The sequence below is a fragment of the Glandiceps talaboti genome, chromosome 3, assembly GCF_964340395.1.
Source record: "Glandiceps talaboti chromosome 3, keGlaTala1.1, whole genome shotgun sequence".
Taxonomy (NCBI): Eukaryota; Metazoa; Hemichordata; class Enteropneusta; family Spengelidae; genus Glandiceps; species Glandiceps talaboti.
In genome coordinates, this window is record NC_135551.1 from 29,074,569 (window position 1) to 29,092,614 (window position 18,046).

Below are 18,046 nucleotides of genomic sequence, written 5' to 3' on the forward strand. Positions count from 1 at the left end.
CTACATGAAAAAATAAATGTGAATCAACATTGATCAAGTCTGCGTTTGTAACTAAATATATAACAAAAAGCTAAAATATGTGTAAAAAGTTTGTTTTTGTACATACAATAACAAACATTTTATGCATTTGCAATTTATTGAGTTACAAACACAAACTTGGTGGTTTATGTTGTTTCACATTGATTTCTTCAAGTAGGAAACCATAAAAACATTGTTTTAGAAATTGAAAATCCAAAATAATACCTAATCCTCATCAATATGGCAAGTCTAAATGTTACATGTGCCCATTTTTGTTGATGGTTTTTTCTTGTCATGTTAACTGGTTTATGTTTTTCTTCTTCTAGTTTTTGTTTTTTTGTCAAATTATTTTTTTCCTTCTGTAAAATGTTACTTGCTTTTAAATTATTTTTGTTTTGAAATATATTTTTTTTAATCATTCATGTTAAATTGTATTATTTATTCCTTAATGGTTTGTTCTTTACATTTGAAATCTTTTTCTCCTACTCTCTAATGTTTATTATTTATTTGTATTATCGTTATAATTATTATTATTATTCCATAATAATGTCATGGTACAAGTAACACGTTACATATATAGGTATAGCATGTTGATGGGATGTACAAGGTTGCTATACATACAGTCTATAACTTGTAGTACATCATTAAAGTGGCCATATGGATGGCAAATGGATTTTTACTTCATAAATCAACCTTACTATGTATAGTTCTACTTGGAAATACAATGTAAAAGTACATATAATATCAATTTCATGACTGTTTGTAACTCAATATAAATTGCAAAAAATAGAAAGTGTTTAAACAAGTTTGTTTTTGGACATAGTCATACAATAACAAATATTTTACACACTTTTAATTTTTTTGCAATTTATTGAGTTACAAACAAGGACTTGCTATATGTACTTTTACAAGTAGAAAATTAAATGTAGTACGTGTTAGTTTTGTCAATTAAAAAACCCAAACATAAAGAGCCAATTTTTATCCACATGGCCACATTAACATGATGATGATGATGATGATGGTGATGATGAAAATATTGACCATTTATAAGTTTCAATCATTTATTTTGATGCAGAACATTTTCCTTTCCCCATTAAGTACCATACTTTCAATTGTGTACTTTTGCCTTAATTGCTACCTTGTAATTTTTCTAGTTTTTAATTGTAACAGGGTTTGAACATGAATAAAAGATGGATGATGGTGGTGGTGGTGGTGGTGGATAGTGGTGGTGATAATGATGATGATGATAACAAGCGCGATGGTAACGACGACAATGGTGGTGGTGGTGGTGGTGGTGGTGATGATGCTGTGGATGATGATGATGATGGTGATGATGGTGGTGGTGGTGGTGGTGGTGAGAATGATGATAACGGGGGTGACAACGACAACAGTGGTGGTGGTGGTGGTGATGATGATGGTGATGATGACGACAACAACAGAGGTGGTGGTCAGTGTGATGGTGGTGGTACATATTCAAAAGACATTTAGAATAATCTAAATTTGTTCAAATACCTTAAAAATTTCGGTGCTGTGGCTACCATATAAATATCACTGGTGTTATATGTTTTTAAAAACTTCTCAAAAGTGGCATCATAACCTGGCTTCTTTCGATCTTCTTTTTTCGCAGTTTCGATAGCAACTATTTCTGTCGAAGTTTCTGGAAGACTGAGTAGAAATTCATCCGACCAAAGTTTGAATGCTGGGTAGTTCTGTGCACCACCTTTGAAAATAACAGGTATGGACGGTTGGACGTACTTTACAAAGAATTCTTGGGGTGTTGGGTATTCATCCAGCGTAACAACTTGGTTCCATGTTTTTCCAGCCCCCATAGGTTGGAGATGGCCTTGCCAAGAAGTTGGATCGTCGTTGACACTTTCCTCCGCACAAAAAGTGTTTGACATGCAAAGTAAGAGCACAGAATGGTATAATACTCTCAAAGCAGCCATGGGTAGTGAAATGGAGAGGTTCCGACGTTCGAACCTATCTTGAATTGACAGCAAAACGTTATTTGCTTGCACTGCAGCCTGTCCGCCCTATCGAAATGTCTGACGGTGAGAAATTGCTGGTAAGACTTTGACACAACAGTACGTGCAGAGCTTCAAACACGGAAGTAGAAGTAGCGAACAAATGCGTGTCCGTACGAGAGAACAAACACATACGTGTGTATATCCGGGAGTGTACGTTCTACGATAGTATACAATTGTTTACATTCCTTCCTCGTACTCCTCGTCAAGAAAAGTTTTCGTAAAGTAGGATCATCAGTGCGCCCTCGCCGACAATCTGAATGCATATAATAATACCCGGATGAAGAAAGGCAGAAAATGGCGGACGCAGGTTTCTTCCGCGTAAGTAGCAAACAGAAAAATAGCATATGTATCACAACTCTTTGTTTTATGCTATTCTATTAGCCCTGAAACAAATCTATTACTAGCTTGATGTGCTTATAGGAAGAATTCTGGTTGCAATATTCCCAAAACATTGTGTGGAAGCTGATTTAAAGTTCGGCAGTGCTATGCATCGTGCGGGAAAGCGTGCATGATACATTAGTGTGAAAGCGTGGGGCTTGCAACTCGAGCGTTTACGGTTTTAGTTGGTTTCAATATACGTGTAGCTAGGCTTAATTTATACAGTAGTTTTACAAGTTTTAGCAGTCCAACGCCGTTACTTTCTTGAGATATATTCCACACTATACTTGTAGGGTTTCTTCTGGTGCCACTGCCACTGCTAGCTTTTTCTTTCTTTCTTTTTGGTGGGGGGGGGGGGGGGGGGGCACAGCCACGCTGACGTATGTTATACGTGTAATAATATACTGAATTGCTAGTGCTAGCACCACTACAAATTAAATACGATATTTGGACAAGATTTTTATGTCCTCAAATATTTCATTTTGATTCAGTATTCTGTCGATGAGCAGCATAATGAAACGGCATTTTCCCTACGCCTTTCTCAGAGTTTGTATTGTACTCAAAAACAGTACCGTTTCATTGTGAAATATGACGGTTTGGTTTTTCATTCTGGTGATTTCCGATTCACTTTCTGATACATTTTGACCATTCAACTTCTAAGCATTTTGTATCCATTCATTGGTTACAATCTATTGATATGCATAATACTGTCTTATCACAAATGAATGAAAGAAATGAATTTGTACATGGGTGAACCAGAGTCTAGAGATTTGAACAATATTACACTCCTGTAAACATTAAAGTGCAACATGAAATATTGCCCTCCAGTCAGTTCACCAGAAATATTTTCACAAAAAGTAACTACTTATGAATTCAATGAAGATTAAATACCTTGTGGAGGTAATATAAAACTTGTAAAACACTTATTAACAGAAACTGTGCATAATGCATACATCATCTTTGTGCTGCAATTGCTTTCAATAAATGTTCTGAGTATAACACAAACTTAATTAAATCATATTTGACCTCATTTACAGGGCACCAGTGCTGAGCAGGATAATCGTTTTTCCAACAAACACAAGAAACTGTTGAAGCAGATGAAGTTTGCCGAGGTTTTAGAGAAACGGGTAGGTGTGAGAACGAGAAAGGAATCAGCATTTTAAATTTTTGCATCTGTGGAAAATATTTTGGTATTTACGGAGTTTGTATTTATAGACAGTTTACAGCTATATGTGTATGACAAACTTATTCTTGATTTCAAAATTCCACAATACTTACTTGTTGTTGATGCTCTGCTGATTGTGTTAACATCCCACCCCTCACCCCAGTGAATCACACAAAGCAGGAGGAGGAAGAGGGTGTTTTTAGTATTTTTGATAGTGTGGGGAGCTACAGAACATGAGATTATGTGTGGTTATGGCAATACCCAATTTTAGAGTTGAATGATGGAAGGATAGCCATCCTGCAAGGGTATTGATAACCAAGACTAGGTTGTTTACAGTTACAAACAGAGGGAGAGATTGTTGTCAACAATGATAAATTCATATTTATCAGTGCAGTAATACTGAAGTTCCAACATTTCACAATTCAAGATGGTAGATTTACAAGTCATTTTCACCTCTTATGTGTTTCAGGTTGCCATGAGCAAAGTGAATCTGGATACAATCAAACCATGGATTACACAGAAAATTACAGATATCCTTGGATTTGAAGATGACGTAGTCATTGAGTTCATTTGTAATCAGTTGGAAACAGAGGTAATAATCACATTTCTGTGTGCCTTTGCCTTATACAACCATCAAATAGCAATATAAACATGTCACAAGTCTACAATTTGTCATAATACAGAGATTTGTTTACAAAGTCTGTCAATCGTTTACCTTTTTTCTTGAATGACCACTGCACAGTGATTGTTGTACTGTGTCTCCTGCAATGTATAAGAAGTCATCTTGTCAATTTAGGGACTTGAAATTTGAGATTCATTTGTTAATTATTTGTCTTGTTCTAGTGATTGTCACCAGAAAACATTTCCTTCAGTCTCAGAAAAAAAAGATGAAATGCATTGTGGGATATGAGGACTACGTAATGTATTTATGTGTATTGATGTTATATATTGAACTGAACAAACTTTTTCATATTTAGGGAAAAAAATCAAGAAAAAAAATCAAGATAAAAAGTGAAAACTGAACGAAGTATGTTGTATGTAAACCAATTGCTAAATAGTGGTTGCAAAGGCAAACGCTGATCAGTTTATATTTAGAAAAACACTGTTGCCCCTATTACTGTTTAAGAATTGAGTACATGCCACTTATTTTTACTATTTCATCTCTCACGATTCAGATAATTCTAAAAATATTATCGTGCCTTAAAGGTGAGTCGAGTTAAAGTGGCTGGCGCTCGGTCATATACAGTCCCTACAGCTTGCCTAGCTTGCTATCGACAGTAACTCATCCTCAAGTTACGGTACATGGTGCAACATCCAAAACGTTCTAAACCCAGTACACAGCAGTAACAGTACGTTCCGACCTACCCACATTAAATGGTCTGTATAGTACCTCTAGCAGGCAGTCATTCATGTCGCCTTATTTGTTCTTAAGCAAAAAAAAAAGTTTTGTGCTGTTGGTAAATCAATTCAGGCTGTGCAGATTTCTAAGAGGTAATGTAAAACAAAGATAGTGTACAGCGTTTGGTGAACAACATACTGTGATAGTTTTGTAGGGATGGTGAAGAAGATTACTTCTAGGGGAAGGGATATGAAAGATGTTTGTTTACACAAGTTTTCACTCAACATTTTTATTTTCACTACCTTATAATTGTAGACTTTTTTTTTTGTAAGACAAGAATATTTCTGTAGTAATATTGTATTAGCATGGGAACACTTTTTTGTCGTAAATTTAATTTTTCTTGTTTGAGATCATATTTGTGGACGCTGAAGTCTGGTTAGTTTCACATGTACTTAATGTGGCTGCTTCCCCTTGTATCTTGTGACAGAATCCCGAACCTCGCACCATGCAGATCAATCTTACTGGCTTTCTCAATGGCAAAAATGCCCGTGAATTCATGGGCCAATTATGGGAACTCTTAGTGAGTGCCCAGGAAAATATTGCAGGAATTCCTGCAGCATTTCTTGAAAAGAAGAAAGAGGAGATAAAACAGAGACAGGTGAATATTTGTGTCTTAAAATAAGATTTGAAGGTTACTGACTTTTATTGGAACATGGTTGACTAGACGTGTCGGGGGGAAAAAGGGAAAAACTCTGAAGGGCTGGCTTGCCCTCAAAAGTGAAAAAGATGGCACTCCCCATCATATGGAAATGGAAAGGATGCAAGTTTCTGTTGTATTTTGAGATCAGGATTTAGAACATATATGCACTGAAAACTGTTTCTGCTCTGTAGAAGCTCCTATACAGTACTTGTACAGAGTGCAAACAGTAATGCGTATTAAATTGTAAGAATTTGTGTATACCATGTCCATAGTTACTGATAAAGATGGTTTTGAAGTAGGTCATGCAACATTTGATTTGGATGATGTTTTTTTTTTTAGAACTCTGACAGGGGGGGGGGGGGGGTTAAAACCTGGAAAAATTTAAAGTTACAAGTTTAATATTACTCATATTAGTAATGGTTAGCATGTTGTAAATATTACCTACATATTATTTCCATACTTGAGTAGAGTTTACTTAACTACAGTACTTAACTGCAAAAATTTCAGTCAGTTTGCAAATGTACTTATTTTATCATGAATGGTTGTTTCAGATTTGGTAACATGGATATCATAACTGTTTATCCTTGTCATTGATTGTAGCTTGAACAAGAAAGAATCAAAGAGGGACTCAAGAAACATCTACCAGAAGAAGGGGGTGATGGCAGTACAGATGATGAAAAAGAAGTGAATGGTGAAGAAAGGTAAAAAAGAAAATTATGGTCTTTGTTTTTCTTAAGATATTCACATTGTAGATTGTAGTTTCGAGGCAAGGAATGGCCAAAATTTGGAGACACTGGTATTAAAAACCGATAGATGACTTCTGTGAGTTATATACTTTGATGTACATATTTCAATTGTTTTAGGCAGCATTTCCTATGACTTGTCAGTGATTTCTGTCATTGTTCTACTCTGACACTAGAGGGCATGATTTATCTGAAAGGTTTGTCTTACCTAGTGGAAAATGACACTGATTTCTTATTGTAGGAGTCGGTCAAGATCAAGGTCCAAGTCCAAGTCACCACGTCGGTCATCACGGTCGGGATCAAGCAGCGGCTCAGAGACAACCAAACCAAAGACTAAAGCTACCAAGGGGTCAGAATCGCCACCACCTGTAGGTGTAATCAAATCTGAAGACAAAACCAAGTAAGTACAAACAGTTTTCCAAGGCTGATATCATTAGGTGTGGTCTCCTGTTATCCACAGCAGGATATATGATTTTAACCCTTTCACCACCAGTACCCGGTATACCGGGACGCGCTAGGGCGCCCACCAGAACCCGGTATACCGGGACGCCAAAGTTCATTCACCTATCTTGCCGTAAAACCGTTCAGAGGCAGCAATTGCTGCAAAATTTGCTGCCATAACTAGTTCCACACATGCGTATTAACCTTGTTTATATTGCCTGCCATTTTGAATGTATGATAGTGAACGATATCGAGAGCTACGATCCAAATGACGAGCGATCGTAATTTTACGTGCGTTTTTCGCCCACAAGATCGAATTTAAACATGGCGGATATAATTAACGGCTCTCATAACATGGTCTACGATATAAATTATGTCACTGTCTTTGAATATTTCGACTGAATTTGACTCGAAATACATCATTGAATACAAGTATTTAGCTGTGGGAACACATTGTACTTGTGTGTAAGCATCAAATTCCCGCTAAGTCCGTATGAGCTGCCGGCGGCAGTTTACGGTTGAATTTTTGAATGTCGGCAAATTTACGCAATCTTGTGACAGGTACTGACTCCCATACTAACGTCTTGGTTGTAATTTTTGGCTATAAAATGGATTATTTTCTTTTGTTACATCTCAGTAATGACTTGTATTTGTACTAGCTCAGCGTGTGAAGGTCAGTGGAGGGAAATTTATGCACGATACGGGCGATTTTACGAATCGGATTTTTTATGTGCGTTTTTCAACGTAAAATTCAAATTTCAACATCGCCGAAGCAAAATCTGTCTCCCCTAACGTAACTTACAATGTAAATAACGGTGCTGTTCGTAGAAATTTCCACTCAATTTTGACTATGAATACGATTTTTTATACAAGGAGATGACTGAGTGAACTCAATGCAGGAAATGGAAGGATCAGATTATCGCAACGTAACTTCAAAGTCCCGACTGCATATTTGGTTTTGTGGGTACAGCATGTTGGCAAAAAGCGCCACTTTGGCGTCCCGATTTGGACTCGTATACTACCAACTTGTGGGCATTTTTTACTGATTTTGAGCATAAATTTGGTGATAATTTTTTGTTGTTCTGTCAAATAATGATATATAATTACACAAAGTGATTTTTCTGAAGGTATTGGTGCAACGACTTCAGGTATTTTTGTCCCTTTCATTGTCGGTGCGGGACCGACTAATTGCGTCGTAATCAGATTAGAGAGCCGTTATTTTTTTCCGTTCAAATTTAATACGACTGAAAATAACATTTTCTGCCAAATTTTCGCCGATTTTGACCATTTAACCAGTATACATAATTTTGTAGAAACATAAATGTTGGTATTTTGAATTTAGTTTGTTATATAAATGTTTTGTTTATTTGTGACATGTCAATAAATAAACAACACAGGTTTTTTTTACCAATATTTTCTTATTTTAACCCAAATTTCAGTTGTGAATGTGATATTTGAATGTGTTTATTTGTAAGTATGATATAGACAATTTATTTTCCAGTAAAATGATACCTAATTTTCAAAGATTGGGCAATTCTAAGGATGTTTGTATCAATTTGATTGCATACCACTCACTCTCACTTTATGTTAGTGAGGGGGCTGGTGGAGCACAAACAATCCCATGAGGCCAATGGTGGTGAAAGAGTTAAAGTATGTATGATGCAAAATGCTAATTTTATTCAAAAGTGTGACTGTTATGATGATAACTTTGTGATTCACCCTCTGAACAACAGATTGATGATCCTTGTCCTTCTGAACTGTCAACACACATATAGTATGTACACACACACACACACACACACACACACACACACACACACACACACACACACACACACACACATATATACCACACATACACACACATAAATGTATGTACATGCACACACATACATACATACATACATACATACATACATACATACATACATACATACATACATACATACATACATACATACATACATACATACATACATACATATACATACATTTTGGGGTCCACGTTTATAGGTGTTCGTCACCAGTGTGGACTGCCTAAGGCTGACTATTGTCAGTTAAATAAAAAATAAATACATACACACACACACACACACATAAATACACACGTATGTACATAGGTAGGTATGCACACACACACACACACACACACACACACACACACACACACACATGAATGAAAAATGGATTTTCATATAAATCACCACATAGTAATGGGTATGGGAACCTCTTACTCTGATGCAGGGCAAAAATTGCTTTGAGTCATTGGAGTGTCAAATTGACTTGTGACAGATGTAAGCTCAATTGTTATACATGTATTTCTTATTCATTCATTTTCGTGTTACTAGAAAAGAAGACGGGGCTGGTGATGATAAGAAGAAAGATTCATCACCTGACAAACAAAAGAAAAGAAGGTACTCCAGCCGATCAAGGTCACGATCACGCAGTCGGTCTGGGTCAAGAGACAAACATCGTCACAGAGACAGACATAGAAGCCGATCAAAAGATCGGTACAGAGATAGAGATAGGGACAGAGACAGGGATAGAAGCAGGGGATACAGGAAAAGACGATCAAGGTCAAGGTGGGTCATTTGTTAAACTGTATGTTTAAAATGTGGATTTGTAAAGGTATATATCAGGTGATGTGTAGAACCAGGTTTATGGACAGGTAATCTGAGCCAGGTTTCATGGCAGGTGATGATAACAATCTAGGCTGTAGTGATGATAACATGTGATTCACCATCTAGACATTAGAGTGATGATACATGTCCTTCTGAACAGTTAACATCTCATTGGTATAATACTACCAACCCACAAGCAACGTTGAACACAAAATATGGAATTTATACCCTAATCGTCTGTCATTCGTTCTGCAGTTCTAAAAAACAATATAAGTCAAAACATTCAGAATAATCGCAGTTTTCCCTTTTTTCACTTGTAAATTAAGATTGTACAAGATTGTGCACGTATAATTATATTATTCTCCAATATCGTTTTTTCCGTTCAGCTGGAAAATACTCTTGACATAATAGATGTCAGTATACATCTTAGTCTGAAAGGTCCAGTCATTGGTCCACTTATGTAACCACTCCCTACCCATGTTGAACATATTACGCTGAAACATCGACTGGCTCTTTCAGGCTATATCTATCTTGGTGACAAGGCCCTCATGCCAAATGTATTTTCCTCGGCCAAATCAAGACATTATTGTGAAATAAAAGCTGAAGAGTAGAGAGGTATAGAAAAGCTAAAGCTGTACAAATGTAGTCAATGACCTGTAATTTGTGCAGTTTTCACCATGCAGTTTTCACCATGCCAAGTACTTCACCTATTCTTGAAGTAAAGATATCATATTTGTAAACTTGACTTTCTCTTTAGGTCACGATCACCTAGAAGAAGGAGAGACAGATCAAGGACTCCAAGGAGGCGGTACAGAAGTCGAACTCGATCACCAAGGAGATCACCACCACGGAGACGCTATGGTAGAAGGAGGACCCCAACTCCACCCCCACGCCGGTAGGTGACATCGTCAAACTACACTAATATAATTTTAAACCTGTTTCTTTTTGAGTCACTAAATTTCATAGTTTCTGATCATTGATGTCATATAGTGCTACAAGAAAAAAATGTCTTTCAATACTAATTATATTAAAAACATTTAAATTTCATAGGATAAAGGGAAACTTCAAGTCATTCAATTACTGTATTGTTTTTGTCAGAATGCACAAGGTTGTTTAAGGATACGATAATAGAGCTTAAAACATAATTTGCCACTTCCCAAAGACTTTTGAAAAAGTATTGCTGTAAAAAAATAAATCAAGTCCATCTTTCCGTATATTTAACCTTTATATGTTTTATCATAGTTTAGAGGCTGTCCGTGACTGAATTTCAAGATCTCTCTTTACTCACAGAGAGCCTGTAGACTAAGTTTTATATCATTTACTGTTGTATGTTATTTTAAAAATATTTGATCCTTATTTGTTTTGTAGAAGGAGGAGAAGAACCAGGACTCCTGAATCATCACGATCAAGGAGCCGTTCTTCATCTTCAGACAGCTCAAAATCAAGGTCAAGATCACCAAAACAAGAGAAACATAGGTCTTCATCACCGAAGGCCAGGATAAAGAAGGAGTCTAACAGTCCCGATAGGAAAGCTGTGACTGGAAAAACATCATCTGCATCACCACCACCAGCTCATTATAAACAAAAAGTAGAAAGACAGAAAGACATCAAGGTAAAGTATTGTTATGAATATGTCTGTTCCCCTAGTTTTAAACAAACATCTGATGTTGGGATTTGTAGTATTTTTTTGTAATTTCAAGAACAGGCATGACATAAGGGGAATGCATAGTGGAATGGTGATGGTTGTAATGATATGAACAGCAATTTTTTTCAAAAGAAGGTAAATCTAGGTAATATTTGCCAGAGTTCCAATTTACCTAATGTTCCCAGTAAAAATGAATTGTTTGAGTCCGTATGGAAAAGTCCCTGTTTTAAATTTCTAGTCTTTCCAACAACACTAGTCTTTGGTCAATGTAAGCCACAAATCCTATTACCTGGTGAAAATTCATAGATTCACATTTCCTTGATGTTCACAATGTTGATATTTATGCCACAACAAACCATTGCTGGATTGGTATAAAATGATGATTGTTTTCTGAACAGAAGGAAGATGATGCCTCTGATGATGATAAAGCATCTGGTGACGATACGAAGAAGACAAGTGTGGATGAAAAACAACGAAAGTCTCCTCAGAAAGCAGCCAGTCGGTATCCTCAAAGACATTACAGAAAGCATTCAGAGACTTCCTCCTCAGATTCAGACTCTGGTGATGATGTTGCTAAAAAGTCGTCAAGGAAGAGGCGAGATTCTACATCGTCCAGTGACAGGTCACCATCACCTGTATTACGGAAAAGGAGAAGGAGTTATACACCAGAGAGACATCGGTAAGTCAAAGTGACCACAATGCTGTCTGAGAAACCATATGTATGATCATCTGTGTTAGAAAAGTTTAACATTGTGCTATGTAGACCAATAGAAACTTGCATGGTCTTTGTTAACAGGCTAGGTCTGGGTGAACCCCTCCTTAACATTAAAGGTTTTGATATTAAAATGTTAAGTTAATGATGGCTTTTTTGATACCGAAATGCTTTGAATATAGTATAAGTGATAGTTTAACATATGAATGGAAGTATACAAATTATTAGTCTGCTTAGATTTCCTGGGTTTACTCAGCCAGGTTTTATGGGAGGTGATAATAACAATCTAGGCTGTAGTGATGATAACATGTGATTCACCATCTAGACATTAGAGTGATGATACATGTCCTTCTGAACAGTTAACATCTCATTGGTATAATACTACAGACACACAAGCAATGTTGAACACAAAATATGGAATTTATACCCTAATCATCTATGTCATTCGTTCTGCAGTTCTAATAAAAAAAAATATACGAGTCAAAACATTCAGAATTATTGAATTCAGAATTTACTTGCTTGGTAACAAAAACTGATCAGAAAAAGTGACGCCTCAATAAAGTTTACAAAAAATGTTAACTTTGTGGACATGTACTTTCTGATTTGGACAAGTGTTTTTTAATTTCTACTCGTCCTGTGTGCAAGAAAATATTTTTCGTTATTTGGAACCCTGGTTATCTTTATGGCTGATAAGATACACTAATGTGAGACCCTGGGATTGAAAGATATCCCAATAAGACTTGCATATTGTTATTATCAAAGTGTGAAAATAAACAAGATGGCCCTTATACTTGTATTACTACCAATGAAGTTGAGATGACATGCTGAAACTTGTGTTTCAACTCTCCCCTGAATTCTTATTGCAATGTAGACTTTGTAAACTTAGAAATATATGGTTGTCATTTTGTCCTATAGGAGGAGACATTCTCGTTCCCCATCCCCAAGAAGAGGAAGATATAGCCCCTCTCCAAGGAAGTACTACAGATCACCACAGAGAAGGCCGTTTATTCCTTACAAAAGGTTTCCCAGGAGATCATTTTCCCCTGACAGGCGTCGTCGTAGGAATTCTAGGTCACCTGACCAAAGGCGTCGCAGGAGTCCTCCACGTAGTCCGAGTCCTCGAAGACATTCTCCCATCCGGCGAAGATCACCACCGAATAGACGAAGAAGTAGAACTCCTGAGAGAAGACGGCGCAGTAGGTCTGTAGATCGGCACGAGGAAAGACGGCGACGTGGTAATGTCCGAGACAGAAAAAGAAGTGTGTCATCAGGCAGTGATAGTGCATCTGACAGTGACCGTAGTCCTTCACCAGTTAAAAAGAAAGATAAATCCAAAGCAAGGGACATTAGTCGGTCGCCTGTTAGAAGACAAAGTAATGAAAGGAGGAGACGTAGCCCATCACCTCAGAGACTCAGAATAAGAAGGCCGTCTAGCCCGTCTCCAGTCAAAAGAAGGAGAAGTCCAAGTCCACCAAAAAAAAGGCACAGTCGTACTCCAGAACGGAAGAAACGACATAGCTCTGAGAGTTCACCATCACCTGAGAAAAGACACAGACCAACTTCAAGCTCAGTGAAAGAATCTGAGAAGTCACCTCGTGATAGGAAATCTCATCGAGCATCATCACCCTCACCGAGTAGGCGACACAAATCAGAGAGTCCAGACGATGTACGACAGAGGAATAATGCCAGTGGAGATGCTAAAAGTGGTAAAATCAAGAGATCTAGATCATCATCAAGCTCAGGAACACCAGAACCACCCCCAGTGAAAGTCAAGAAAGAAAAAGAGAAACGAAAGTCTAAAAGTCGGTCTCCAGAGGTAAGGAAATAGACTGTGCACAACTATACTATTTCACATTATGTTCTTGTTACAGTCTGTGAAAGTTTCAGTATATACATCTATTTAAGAATTCTTTCCTCTTCCTTGAAGTTAGAAAACAGAACTGCAAATGGAGACGAGTACATCTTTAATAGATTTCTATATGTGTATTTATTTCACCATAAATCATAAATGTGTGTGTGTGTGTGGGGGGGGGGGGGCTGCCCCCACATAAAGCTCTTTTTTAACTAGATCAGTTTGTACTACCTACCCTAGTGGATGTAACATATTACCCATAGGCAGCAGGGGTCATAGACTTTATGTTTGGATATATTGTCTAGATATTTTATATCAGGTGTGGAAGCTAATTACTTCCTTGACATACAGGATAATCACTGATAGAATGGGAAGTATGAACTCATAGTATCAATGGATTTATATGCATTTGTACCAAGTACCATTTTTTAGTAGTACATAGATGCTATGATTTAACAATCTAGGAGAAAGAGTAGGTGTATCACTTACAAAAAATAGAAAATTGACTCGTTCAGGTATGCAACTTACTAGTAAGCCATTTGATTTCTTGACTAAAAATTCGTTGATTAAAAATGTTAAGATCACAAGGAGTAATACTAATACATACTGTCCTTTCTGTTTTAGGGATCAGAAGCAGAAACCAAGAAAAAGGAGAAAAAGAAACACAAGAAACATAAGAAGCACAAGAAACATAAGAAACACAAAAAGAAGAAGGATCAAGAAGTTACAGAGGTATGCAGTCTTGAAGAGGAGACAAATCATTCAGAAAAACTAACAATTTGATTTCTTGGAGCATGTACTTGATATTCTGCCATAGTGTGCAAGCACTTTAAATTGGAATATCCCCCACCACCAAAAAAAAGACAAAACAACAAACAAACAAGCAACCAAAAAAACCCAAAAGAAACCAGTAAATAAGTTACTGCTTATACATGCAGTAACATTTATCTTTTTTTTCCTGTAGTCTTCTCTTTGCAAGTAAAATTGGGTTAATACTGAAATGTAAGAATTTCACACTACTTGATTGTGATAACCCAGAAGTGTTTTATTTTATAATAGAAAATACCTTGTTATGAAATCGATTTTTAGTTGTGATTGATACTTCATCTGTTAACTTGAAGAACTTTAATACTGTGAATCTGTAAGAATTTGCTTTGCTATTGAGTTGTTCTTTTTTATTGCCAAGTGATTGATTATATGTAAATTAGTCTTGTTTTGTGTACTTTTCAATTTTTGTCAATATTTGTGGTTTAGCATGAATCATGGCACCTTTTGTCATGTGGCTATCATTTCTGACTTGTTTCAAATATTTCATTTGGCAGGACATTGATAGTGATGCTGGAGAATCGAACTTAGATGATCTGGAAAAAGCGTTGCGAGAGAAGGCACTCAAGTCAATGCACAGAGCATCATCGGGTAGTAAATCATAGAATTGTACTCTTTTGTTTAATATTTCAATTTTGACTTACATCTGGTATTTTACTTTGAGGACTCTGTGTCAATAGGTCTGTGAACTGTATTCATTCAGAATAAAGAGTACTGTTATAATGCCTGCATTTTGTCAGGATTTACCCAGAAATGAGTTTAAAAAGTGGGTTGACTTTCATTGTGAAAGTCATTAAAAATAACTAAATGATTGCGTACTAATCAGAAATAGAACTGTATTAAAATGTATTTTTATTTCCAGAAATAGGCCTTTTCCTTTAAAGCTCCCCCCCCCCCCCCCCCCCCCAAATATGCAATTTCATTGTGCAGGGAATGTCCCACATAATGGCTGTTTCTCACATACCCACATAATACTAATAGGCAATGTGACACAACAGCCAATATCCCACATATAGCCCATTCCCACATAATAGGCTGAGTCTCAATAGCCCACAAAATAGGCAATGTACCACATAGAAGGTCATGTCCCACATAACAGGTCATGTGACATGTAATAGACAATGTGCCACATAACAGGTCATGTGTCACATAAGCCATTCCCACAAAACCCTTGTTCATAGAGAACTCTACATTTCTCTACAACTCTGGCATAGCTTCGTGTACCAGTTTCAGTAGTGTACCTTGGATAGCATGTAGGGCAATGTGATTTGATGTTTGTTAGCATGATTAGGTTGTTGTTTTTTGTGAACAAATTGAAAAATGAAACATTCTCTGGGAGAACATAAAAACTGCCCTAAAAGAAGAGTCCAAGTTCTAAGATGCATTGTAATGTCACCAGTTTTGCTTGCAAGCTGTCATCACCTTCTAGGCAAGTCAACCCAAACAGTAAAGTGATTAACATGTGTTAGTAGTAGCCTGTAGGTATCAGCAGTTCTCTTATACTCAACCAGTTTTAGCATGAAATTTACTCCAGTCTGAAATAATTGACTACATACCATACACTTGTTAAGTGGTTCCTATTCAGTCTAGCTAACATAATAAAAGTGTGATGTAAAACGGAATTTATTGTTAAGGGATATTTTTGTCATTTTATTCAAGTTGTAAAATTATATTTGACACTTTGTTGTTGACAGTCTTATTCTTTGGTTGAATTGGTTAATACAAAAAAAAAACATTTTCTGTACCGATGATTTTTGCTTCTTTTGTTCATAGAATAAGTTGACATGTGACATATTTCTCCAGTTCTGTAACCATGGTAACATTGCTAGATCAACAATAATTTTGCATGAATGATTTGAGATATTAGCCCGTATGAGATGTAGATACTCTTGCCCTGATATGGTTACATCCATATGCCAGTTGTACACCATATTGCAAACAAAACACAGCTGTAAACTTCACCAATACCATGCAATTTATTGTATGTACATGTTTCTTCTCTTTTTAGTGTTTTTTTTTCAACTCAAACTATTACTGACAATGACAACATCATTGCTTGATAGACATGTTGCCGGTTCCGTGATGCATTACACGTCTCTCCATACAATGCCATGTATTCTGTATGCGCGGAGGGGTTTACACATGCTACTCCGTGGAATAGTTGTCACATGACGCTACCCCAGGGTTTACTTGTAAAATCCCACTTTGTCATCGATGGCGTTTAGTCTTTGTTCAATAAAATCACCCATAATTAACAGAGGTCAACATGTCTTAACATGATTTCCTGATGAAAATGTTATTTCACATGTAATAAAGACAAAACAAGACTAAATCTAACAACACAAGCGACGTCCTCGTGCAATGCATCTTGGAACCGGAAAATTGACTATTAGATTCTCTGTAGATGCTGTTCACAGCAGATTGTTTTCATTTCCGATTGTTGACTAGACTAACCATGGAGAGGAACCACAATACAACCTGTAGTACACACAGCCCATTGACAAATTACTACTGCGGAAATCTAGCTATCAGCTAACTAAGATAGACACAAACTAAAAGTATTGTTGCAAGATGTTGATATTAAACATCAGTGGATGTAATTACACTCACTGTAGGTGTTGTTTCTGGCAACAACTATTAGCCACACATTCAACCTCATTCAGTTTTAAAAGTGTCTTGATAACAGTGTGATAATATCTACATGACCTAGGTACTTGTACAATCATGGACCCTATGTCTCTTGTGCAATCTACCACATGTGACAACAATAGTTTTAGTTTGCATTTGTCTGAGTTTGCCTATAGCCTGATTTCTGGAGTATCTGACAATGACAACATCATTGCTTGATAGACCTGTTGCATTAAATGCATTAAATATCATAGTGTGTATTTTCTACTGAGATTTCAAGTACTGGACAGTTATCTTGTGTAATTTAGTTCTTATTTACCAGTTATATTACATTTGAAAATTATTTGCTTCAGCCTTTTCAATGTATTCTGTATTTGCTTGTCACCTTTTTAAACTCTAAAATAAAAAAAAAGACTTGTTACCAAACTTTTCAATATTTTGTTGCAGTTTTCATTGTGGATGTTTTTTCTTTGTGTCGCAACAGAGTGCTTTAGTTAGTGTAGTTATGTAGATTTTTGTGATTAAAGCATTCGCTTGATAGATGCCTAGTTTTTGTGTTGTGTTGTGTTGTGGTGTGTTACAAAATGACATGCTTATTTGATAAGGTATGGTTTGTGTATGATATCAGTACTGCTACCATAAAAATTTAAATTTTATCAAGATTTTTTTAAGATGATGCTTAGTCTTAGAATACATGCAAGTAACTTGGGTAGTCTAGCTGCTAGACCTCGGATGTTCTTCCGATACAATACGACACACAACCGGACATCGCTATCGAGGATAGAACATCCAAGGTCTAGCAGTAAGACTAGTAGCTGGGTGATTGTACTCAGGATGCATATTCAAATTTTGTTTCAGAAAAGAACCATTATTTTTTTTATTTTTTTTATTTTTTTATTTCACTTGTTTATGTAGTAACTGTTAATTTTTTAGTGTGCTCAAGGCACTTTAC

The 18,046-nt window shown here is 36.4% G+C and overlaps 2 protein-coding genes across 6 annotated transcripts in view; one reads left to right on the forward strand and one right to left on the reverse strand.

Annotated features, from left to right (window-relative positions):
* Positions 1–2,273, reverse strand: part of LOC144453915 (bifunctional peptidase and (3S)-lysyl hydroxylase JMJD7-like) — a 36,383-nt gene extending 34,110 nt beyond the window's left edge. The window contains exon 1 of the mRNA XM_078145272.1: positions 1,531–2,273. Within this exon, the coding sequence (XP_078001398.1) occupies positions 1,531–1,964 (434 nt within the window). The 5' untranslated portion in view covers positions 1,965–2,273. The remainder of the gene's footprint in view (positions 1–1,530) is intronic.
* LOC144453914 (uncharacterized) lies at positions 1,742–17,558 on the forward strand. Of its 5 annotated transcripts, XM_078145267.1 has the most exons (14): positions 1,742–2,363; positions 3,461–3,550; positions 4,058–4,180; positions 5,415–5,585; positions 6,228–6,328; positions 6,612–6,770; positions 9,160–9,393; positions 9,462–9,467; positions 10,190–10,327; positions 10,804–11,044; positions 11,479–11,756; positions 12,711–13,605; positions 14,266–14,373; positions 14,964–17,558. In XM_078145267.1, exons 1-14 carry the CDS (start codon positions 2,340–2,342, stop codon positions 15,069–15,071), a joined length of 2,676 nt encoding a protein of 891 aa, XP_078001393.1. In that variant the 5' UTR covers positions 1,742–2,339; the 3' UTR covers positions 15,072–17,558. The 5 variants fall into 5 exon arrangements, with proteins under 5 accessions (XP_078001393.1, XP_078001392.1, XP_078001394.1 ...); XM_078145266.1 differs by lacking the exon at positions 9,462–9,467 and having other exon boundaries at positions 10,801–11,044; positions 11,476–11,756; positions 12,705–13,605; XM_078145268.1 differs by lacking the exons at positions 1,742–2,363; positions 3,461–3,550; positions 9,462–9,467 and adding an exon at positions 4,764–4,794 and having other exon boundaries at positions 4,078–4,180; positions 10,801–11,044; positions 11,476–11,756; positions 12,705–13,605.
* Positions 17,559–18,046: the final 488 nt, after the last annotated feature.